General features: G+C 35.7%; 1 protein-coding gene across 4 annotated transcripts in view; it reads right to left on the bottom strand.

Annotated features, from left to right (window-relative positions):
• Nucleotides 1–2,118: 2,118 nt before the first annotated feature.
• The window catches only part of DENND6A (DENN domain containing 6A), a 56,373-nt gene continuing 49,618 nt past the window's right edge, over nt 2,119–8,873 (bottom strand). For 3 of the 4 annotated variants that reach the window (XM_030867487.2, XM_060308521.1, XM_060308523.1), the window contains 5 exons: nt 7,201–7,254; nt 6,985–7,094; nt 6,327–6,429; nt 5,029–5,103; nt 2,119–4,556 (listed from right to left, as the gene is read on the bottom strand). In XM_030867487.2, the coding sequence (XP_030723347.1) occupies nt 4,425–4,556; nt 5,029–5,103; nt 6,327–6,429; nt 6,985–7,094; nt 7,201–7,254 (474 nt within the window). In that variant the 3' untranslated portion in view covers nt 2,119–4,424. Of the gene's footprint in view, nt 4,557–4,596; nt 4,687–5,028; nt 5,104–6,326; nt 6,430–6,984; nt 7,095–7,200; nt 7,255–8,873 lie in introns of those variants that run through there. The other variant, XM_060308522.2, reaches the window with a different exon arrangement.

The raw sequence follows: 8,873 nt of genomic DNA, 5'->3' as shown, positions 1-8,873 counted from the left end.
GAGAACAGTATGGAGGTTCCTTAAAAAACTAAAAACAGAGCTACCATATGATCCAGCAATTCTACTCCCAGACACATATCTGGAGAAAACCGTAATTCAAAAAGATACATGCACTCCAATGTTCACTGCAGCACTACTTACAATAGCCAGGACATGGAAGCAACCTAAATGTCCATTGATGGATGAATGGATAAAGAAGATGTGGTACATACCGTCTTTGGAAGATTACTGAAATATAACTCATCCATAAAAAAGGAACGAAATAATGTCACTTGCAGCAACATGAATGGACCTAATCTAAAATTAAAATTGGAATCTCAAAAATGGTACAAATGAACTTATTTACAAAACAGAAAGAGTCACAGATGTAGAAAACAAACTTACGGTTACCAAGGGGGAAAAAGGGGGAGGGATAAACTGGGAGATTGGGATTGACATACACACTACTATATATCGAATAGGTAACTAATAAGAACTTACTGTATAGCACAGGGAGCTCTACTCAATATTCTGTAATGACCTATATAGGAATACAATCTAAAAAAGACCAGATATATGTATAATGTACAACTGATTCACTTTGCTGTACAGCAGAAACTAACACAACATTGTAAATCAACTATATTCCAATAAAACTTAAAAAAAAAATTTAAACAGAACCCAAGCCTAGTGTTAACACTAGTAAAACGGATGAAACCTATGATAATTAGACAACAATAATCTTAATTTGAAGAAAGGCATAGCATGGTATTCAAGTAATGGGTAACAGAGAAAGGCTGGTGTTCAAAAGTCCAGAAATAACACTGGAGACTAGGATATAGCAGAATTCTACTGCCATCTTCTTTTTCCTCAACATTTGTGCATCATAAGATAGGCAATGTTATAACTGCAAAATAAATGTCATAAACCTATTTCATTAACCATCAACCTTAAACTTGCTTTTCTAAAAATTGGTTAGATGTGGGATATATGTTAGGAATCATGATTTTGTACCTTGTATCAAATGCTTTATCTATTTCAAACAAACAAGGAAAATTCTTGGAGCTCTATTAACAAATACTAATTTCTATTGATATAATAATAAATACCATAATTCAACCAAGTTGTAGATGGCATATAAGTACTGTATCTTCAATATAGAAGGGATATCAAGTTATTAGTGATAATTTAGTCATTATTATGAGTTAACATATTTTGTTATTTAAATGACATTTATCCATAATTAGAGAAGGTTTTTGCCTTCTTCAACTATCTGTTTTTAAAGGACTAATATTAGAAAGTTGGTAGTTAAAATTTTTCCCCCAAGTTATGCTAAAAGAAGAAAGTAAAATTCAGGTATATAAAAACAAGTGAGTTAAGTTATGGGCAAGTGAAAACAAAAGGACAAATTTTAAAGGCATCTCTCCTAAATGTACCAATATATTTTACAGTATACTTTGAAGGATATTACCCAGTAACTTCAAAAAGGAGTAACATCCAATATATTTTATTATTAAAAAATAAATTAAGGGCTTCCCTGGTGGCGCAGTGGTTGAGAGTCCGCCTGCCGATACAGGTGACACGGGTTTGTGCCCCGGTCCGGGAAAATTCCACATGCCGCGGAGCGGCTGGGCCCATGAGCCATGGCCGCTGAGCCTGTGCGTCCGGACCCTGTGCTCCGCAACGAGAGAGGCCACAACAGTGAGAGGCCCGCGTACCGCAAAAAAAAAAAAAAATTTTTTTTAATAAATTAATTAAAATCTAAAGAACGGTATTATATACTAGCTACTTTCAAAAAAGAAGAGGAAGAAATAAAAGTAATTTGAGATTTAAGGTTAGAAAAGAAAAGGTAGCAAGCGGAGAATCTAACAATACCTAGATTATTAAGCTAAAAATTTTTCATCAGAACATTTCACAAAAATCAAGACACTGGTAGGAAGGATATGAAATCACTTAATTCTGTCTGTTAATAAAATGGACTATTCATCTGTTCGTAATGAAGTAAACAGAGGAAGGTTTTCATTTAAATAAAAAAAATAAGTTAGAAACTAAAAGGAATCCCATAATGCAAAGGTTTCATTTACTCTGCATTTTTTCAAGCATTCCAATCTTACTCAGAAATAATACAAGATATCCAAGGGCTTTAAAATCTAAGGCCTTTAATTAGTTTTCAGTAATGACCATAAATGCCTTCTCAAAACCCCTTTCACTGAAAACAGAAGGCACTAGGCATTACATAACACCCTGAAAGCAGTGATTCCTTCTGATGCTGGTGAAGATACACATTAAATGGCAGGTTTTAGATCTTAATGTCTCCTCCGGGAAAAAAAAAAAAAGACAGCTCTGAAAATCACCCTCAAAATTAAAGTTACCAGTCTTTCTCAGGTTCCCAATGCAATTTTAAGTTATTTTTACAAGTACATAATTTGAAATTAATAGATAAACCCGGTAAGTATGATATGGTTTTCAACATGTGTTAGGCTTTTTGTTAAGTACAGTAAATATGAAGATACCGTTATTACGCTAATTGGCATCCTTTGCTTCTCTTTAGCTGTGCAAAATAAAGTTGAAATGATACATCCTGTAGTGGTATAATTTAAAAAATCCTTGATATGACACTAACAACTTTCAAACTCTGGTCACAAACTACATATAAATTGTTAGATTATTAAAATACACCTTTTTGAAAAATAATAAGATGACCATTTATACCTAAATAAGGTTTCCCAGGAAGATATGAAATACTTTAGCATATAAAAGTAGTTGCCCCTTTTCCATGAGGACAACTGTTGTTTCACAAAATAACTCATGTGATTCCTTTCAAATGCCACATTCTCTCCATGACTTTGAGGTATGCTTCAAGAGACTTGTATCCATGAGAAAAGGGCACATTTGGATAGAAGACCACAGTTACAAACACCAAGGACCCTTTCTTAGGTCAGGAGTGCCCTTAAGAGTTACATTAACAGAGAATAAGAGATAGCTCCTGAAGCCATTTCTTTTACAACCTACAACTAAATTTGGATATGTAAAGGGTAATTCAAGACACAGCTATTTACATATGTGCTATGTCATGTGTGCCTATTTTAAACAGTGGCTTCTTCAGGACACTCCTATTCAAACACTAACGAAAAAACCTTATTCTACCAAACCACAATCTTCTATTTTTGGCAAGGTAGTATAGTGTAAACAAAACAAAACAGAAACAAACAAAAACAACAATGACAAAAAACTAGCTATAACAGTGATTGAGGCAAAAGTTCCATGTCAAACAACAGTAGGGAAAGTATTCTGAGAAATATTAATTTTGGGGGAAAAAACCCTACCAAACAAATAATGCTAGAAATCAATCTTATAATCGCTCAAATGACTATCACATAAAAGTTTTAGGGCTTCCCTGGTGATTGGGAGTCCGCCTGCAGATGCAGGGGACAAGGGTTCGTGCCCCGGTCCGGGAAGGTCCTGCGTGCCGCGGGGCGGCTGGGCCCGTGGGCCGTGGTCACTGGGCCTGCGCGTCCAGAGCCTGTGCTCCACGGCGGGAGAGGCCACAGCAGTGCGTACCGCAAAAAAAAAAAAAAAGTTTTACAAATGCCTTTAAAATAAGAATAGTTGTTTTAAAAAGTAGCTGATTATGAGGTTTATAATTAGAATGTCTTTGAAAAACAGACAAGCTAATTAACTTGGGCCCAATTAGCAAAGGTAAGAGGAAATAAACTCTTCCATAATTAATACTAGATGTCTTCTTCCCTTTGGTGAAACAGATTAAATTTGAAACTGGTATAGAAAATAATGAAATGAAACCTCTATGACAATTGAAAAAAAAAACACCAATGCCACTAATAATGAACACAATGGGAGGCAAAAAACATATTTTTAAGCAATGATTACTCAAAAGAATGCCTTATAAAAAACTACATATAATCACGTTAAGAAAAAGCTTCAAGACTAGCAGCTGGGCTTTGTGAAACACGTAGGACAACGGAAGGCACTACAAAAGCATTAATCACTCCTAACTACAGTCTGACAGTTCAGTCTTTTCCTTCTTCTTAAGAAGATAGCCAGTGTGAATGTCATTTTTATATCCCCCTGAGTTTTATCATGATTGGGCAGAGAAGCACCAATTTAAAAAAATATCTGCAATGCCAGCACTGCAGTTTGGAATCGCTTAAACTGATGGCCCCACAGGTCTCTCATAAGAGCACTTTAGAACATGATTAAAAATATAGAAATGCCTTTTGGTGTTTCAGTATTAAAGTGGAACCACCACAGATATCCATTTTTTTAAAACTAATGCACTAAAAAGGTCTGTTTATACAGTATAGTCTTTCAACCCTGTAGCTAGCATTCACGGCTATTTTCCGCTCCGAGAGATCTTGGGCGTCTGGTTGAAGTGTCAGTATGCTTCATGATGTACAATCCTTTTGGCTGGAAAATCCTGGCAAATATCATGTCATGCCCGTTTTGAGCAGTATGCCTTGTAGGTCCTCTGGCAATGCTAAAATAATTGCATCTATATGTGTCCGTAACTTTTCCATAGTGTCAGGTTTCACAGGTAAATGCTCTCGATCAGCCTGCAACTATATAAGGAACATTTGGAAGCATTTAAATTACCTTTTGAGGCTGTATTAATACAGTATATTCTCTAAATAAACAGCTTTAATGGTCAAAGATTTGGAAACTTCAGACTGAGACCAGAATTTACAGAATCTATAAAAAAGCAAAGAACATGCCACTTTAACAATACAATTGCTGAGCTCGAAAAAAGACTTCATGTAAATTAATAGATAATATCAACGCAGACCATGTGGTATTAAATATAAGTCACAATGTTTTTTGTAAAGCTCATTAGACTCCATGTAAATAACTAAAAAAAATATATGGCTTCATTATGATCTGCTTGAGTGACCAAGTATTTTCAGTCAGATCTACCATCAATTGACCAATCATAAGTCCTCTCATTTAAAAATTTACTTCTGTGATACATCAAAGCTATCACCTCAAATAAGAGCAAAACAACTTCACAGATCTTTGGCTGCTTTGGCTACATACCAGCTTGTTTTTTAGCTTCAATACAAGGTCTACTGTTTCTACTTCTGTGTGTTTCTGGGTCCAGTGAAGTAAGTCCTAGAAGAATAAACAAATCTCAAATCAGTAAATACTCAAAATAATATTCAAATCGTTCTATTTCAATAGGCAAGGCTACTGGGAAGAAAGGACAGGAAGGAAAAGGAGAACAGGGTATTTAACCCAGACATAGCATTATAGTATAATTCTGTACATAATATTCTGATAATGTGAATCAGATACTTTTTGACATTAGCCAGAATGACTGTCTAATATTCAGAAGTAAAACACAATGGAAGAAATTCCTTTCTGGCCCTTTTAGATCAATCAAGAGAAACAAAATTGGAACTTAAGGTACGATACTAACCCCTAACTCCACTAAGTATTGAGTAATTTATAAGGTACATCAACTAACAAATCAAGATAATTGCGAACATGAATATATTACTGTATACAAACTTTGCATCTTCAAATAAGCTCTTCCTGGGCTTATCTGTGGTTGCCTTCATGGTATTCTTTCTCTGAAAACCGGTCACTGAGAGTTTATGATTAGAAAGTTAACACTGAGGCTAGCCCACCTCAAGCTAAACACAAATTGAGACTATCCTTTATATTTTTAAAAGTAGCTTAATTTAAAATAGTCTGCTGACAAATTATAGAATACGAAAAAGTCCAAATACAGGAAAAATATATTAATAACTGGGAAAGGTGAATAACGCATGGTGGAAAAGGTGTTGAGTTAGACTGCTCGGATCTGAATTCTAACTCCATCCAGTGGTATGCTAGTAAATATTTAACAACTGGCTCTCAGGAAAAGTTCCTGGTTTATACCATTTGCCAGTTGCTGTGGTATAATTCTCCCTCTGTAGCTGATTTCAAGCTACCAACCTGAGATCACTGAATACAGAGCTGGGAAGAGATGCACACGGCTGGCTCTTGTGAGCCAGTGCAAGTGGGCTCGAGCACACTGCTGGTTCCACTACTTAGCAGTGATGTGATCTGAAGCAAATCACTTAATTGATTAATGGATCACTCAATTGTCTCAATTAATCACTCAAGTGTCTCATAACGCAGATCATGACACACCTACTTCAATGAACTATGAAGATTAAAAGACTGTCCATTTAAAGCACCTGCACAGTCCTTGGCACATGGCACATGATCTGGAAAAGTTAGCTATTACTATTTATAAAGTAGTGGATATGGATATAACCTTTCAGCCTCTATGAATAACTTTATTTTCAATAGTTGTTAATCATCACACAAACGTGCTGTTTTCTAACCTCTTCACAAAGAGCTTCCAGATGGAGTGCCTCCAGTTTCTGGGTCATTTCCTTCCTCCGGGTCTTGAACCAACCATCAAAATTTGGAGATTTTAGAAAATGCCTATAAAAATAAATTTTTAAAAAGCAAAGTTTGATTATGACTTAACTTCCTCTCAATATTTTTTCTACCGATAGCTAGGAGAACCATGTGAAACAATGTAATTTTTTTAAAAAAAGAATATGTTGGATTTCCCTGGTGGTCCAGTGGTAAAGAATCTGCCTTCCAATGCAGGGGACGAGGGTTCAATCCCTGGTTAGGAAACTAAGATCCCACGTGCAGTGGGGCAACTAAGCCTGTGCGCCACAACTACTGAGCTCACGCGCCAGAGAGCCCACACGCCACAACTACAGATCCCACAAGCTCTGGAGCCCGTGCGCTGCAACTACAGAGCCCACGCGCTCTGGAGACCCTGTGCCACAGCTAGAGAAGCGAAAACCCACACAACACAACTAGAGAGAAGCCCGCACACTGCAATGAAGATCCTGCATGCTGCAACTAAGACGCGACGCAGCCAAAAAATTAAAAAAAAAAAAAAGGATATGTTTAAGCCCAGTTTTTTGTTTCATTTTTAAATAAAGCTCTATAGATGGATGAAATAGAAAAAAAAGGACCAACCGGTAAAGTCCAATCCAATCGCCTTTTATTCTAGAGGTCAGCTGAGGTCCTGTTTTCTCAAGTGTTTTCATAAATTCTTCTGGAAGGAACTGTCTTAATTGGGGTGGACTCTAGAAAACATGACATACTGTATTTTAAAATTAAAAATGGATATATTCACAGAAGTTAACTGCAGTTAGACAACTCAAATAGGAATTTAACTGAATATATTTATACCTTCCATGGAGAAATGCTTTTCTGCAAAGGCATCAAGCTTGCCACATATCTTTCCTAAGTCCAAGAAAAAAAAGTTAGTCAAAGTCAGGTGTTCTTACCGAGAGAGTCTTCAAAAATGTTTAAACTGACCTACTTAAAAAAAGTGGGCTTCCAAGTTTTTCATCATATGCTCTTTCAATGTACATCAACAACACCATCACCAGTCTCAATAGATACACTAAATTTAGATTGAATTGAGAAGTCAGACTTCCAATAAAAATTTAACTAAATCTCAGATAATCCAAAGAACTACCTATTTTTAATGATAATAATTAACCTTATTGAGTAACTGTGTGCCAGAAAATGTACTCAACATTTTACATGCGTGATCTCTTTTAACTCTTGCAACTATCCTTTGTGGCAGGTATTACTGGGAAATTGAGGCTTCGAAAGGCTAAGTAACCTGCCCAAGTTCACACAGCTTGAACTTGAATTCAGGTCTACTTGACTTCAGCCCATGCTCTTAATTAAGCATTACAGTAAAGTTCACTTAATCAACTTAAGCAAGTTGATTTAAATGAAACAAAATAAATTGACATCTATAGACTAAGAAAAAATATTTCTTCCCAAAGTATAATAGCAAAGATTTCCAGACTGCCCTCCTATAATATTCTTAGATAGATTACATTAACAACTACACGAGTCTCTCTCTGATGCAGTCTCCAGACTAGGACCACATCATGGTACTGCCTTATACTGTGACGCATAACTTTCAGTAATTTAACATGATGTTCCACTGAACTTCAAAAAATAATTATATCATCTAGTCATTTATTTCATAAATATTTATTGAGTGCTATCATGTGACAGACTGAGGAAAGGTAATGAACAAGACAGATAAGGAACTTCATCACGGAACTACATTCTCACAGGTATCATATCAAATTGTGCTCAAGAAAATAGTATCAGATTTGAAAACTTCTGCTCTTTCCATTACAGTAAATGCAGATGATAATGGCAGCTACCTCATAGAGTTGTTAGGAGAATTAAACAAATTGTTGCTCTCTAGCGCCAGTGCTTGGCAGTCTTAAGAAAGCACCTGCTTAGCTCTGCATAGTGAAGTTCTTCTTCCCAGTGAAATCTATTTAGCCCAGACCATGATCCTAGGGAGTTGCTATTTAATTCTTTAGAAAGTATAATCAGTAAACATGTTTTTTCACCTGCACAGTATCCTGGGAATGAAATATTGGAAGCCTTGGGTATGCTCTGCAAGGAATAGGTACTATTAATAGGTACTAATAGGTATTAATAGGTACTAATAATAGAATCCTAAAATGTTCAACCTCATCTCTACCCCAATGCCTCCTTCAACCAGTTCAAGCTTTGTCCTGATACCTCAGACGAAATGGAAATATGAGCATACAACATCACTGCTTAAAACTTCCCCATCTGCTTGGGGAGCACAATCTGACTCTCTTAGCATGAAATAAAAAGTACCGATCAAAAATAAATAAATAAATAAATAACATCAGAGAAAGAAGCTCCAGTAGAACATTTTAAGGTACAAAATTCAATAATTATATAATATTTCATAAAACTTATCTCATTTAAGATTCACAACAACCCTGAAAAGTCTTTAGGGAAAGTGTAATCAGCCACATTTTACAGATAAACAAATTGAGGGTCAAAGAAAG

This window comes from Globicephala melas, chromosome 11, assembly GCF_963455315.2.
Source record: "Globicephala melas chromosome 11, mGloMel1.2, whole genome shotgun sequence".
Taxonomy (NCBI): domain Eukaryota; kingdom Metazoa; phylum Chordata; class Mammalia; order Artiodactyla; family Delphinidae; genus Globicephala; species Globicephala melas.
The sequence above is the reverse complement of the archived record's forward strand: the minus strand, read 5'-3'. Positions and strand labels throughout refer to the sequence as shown.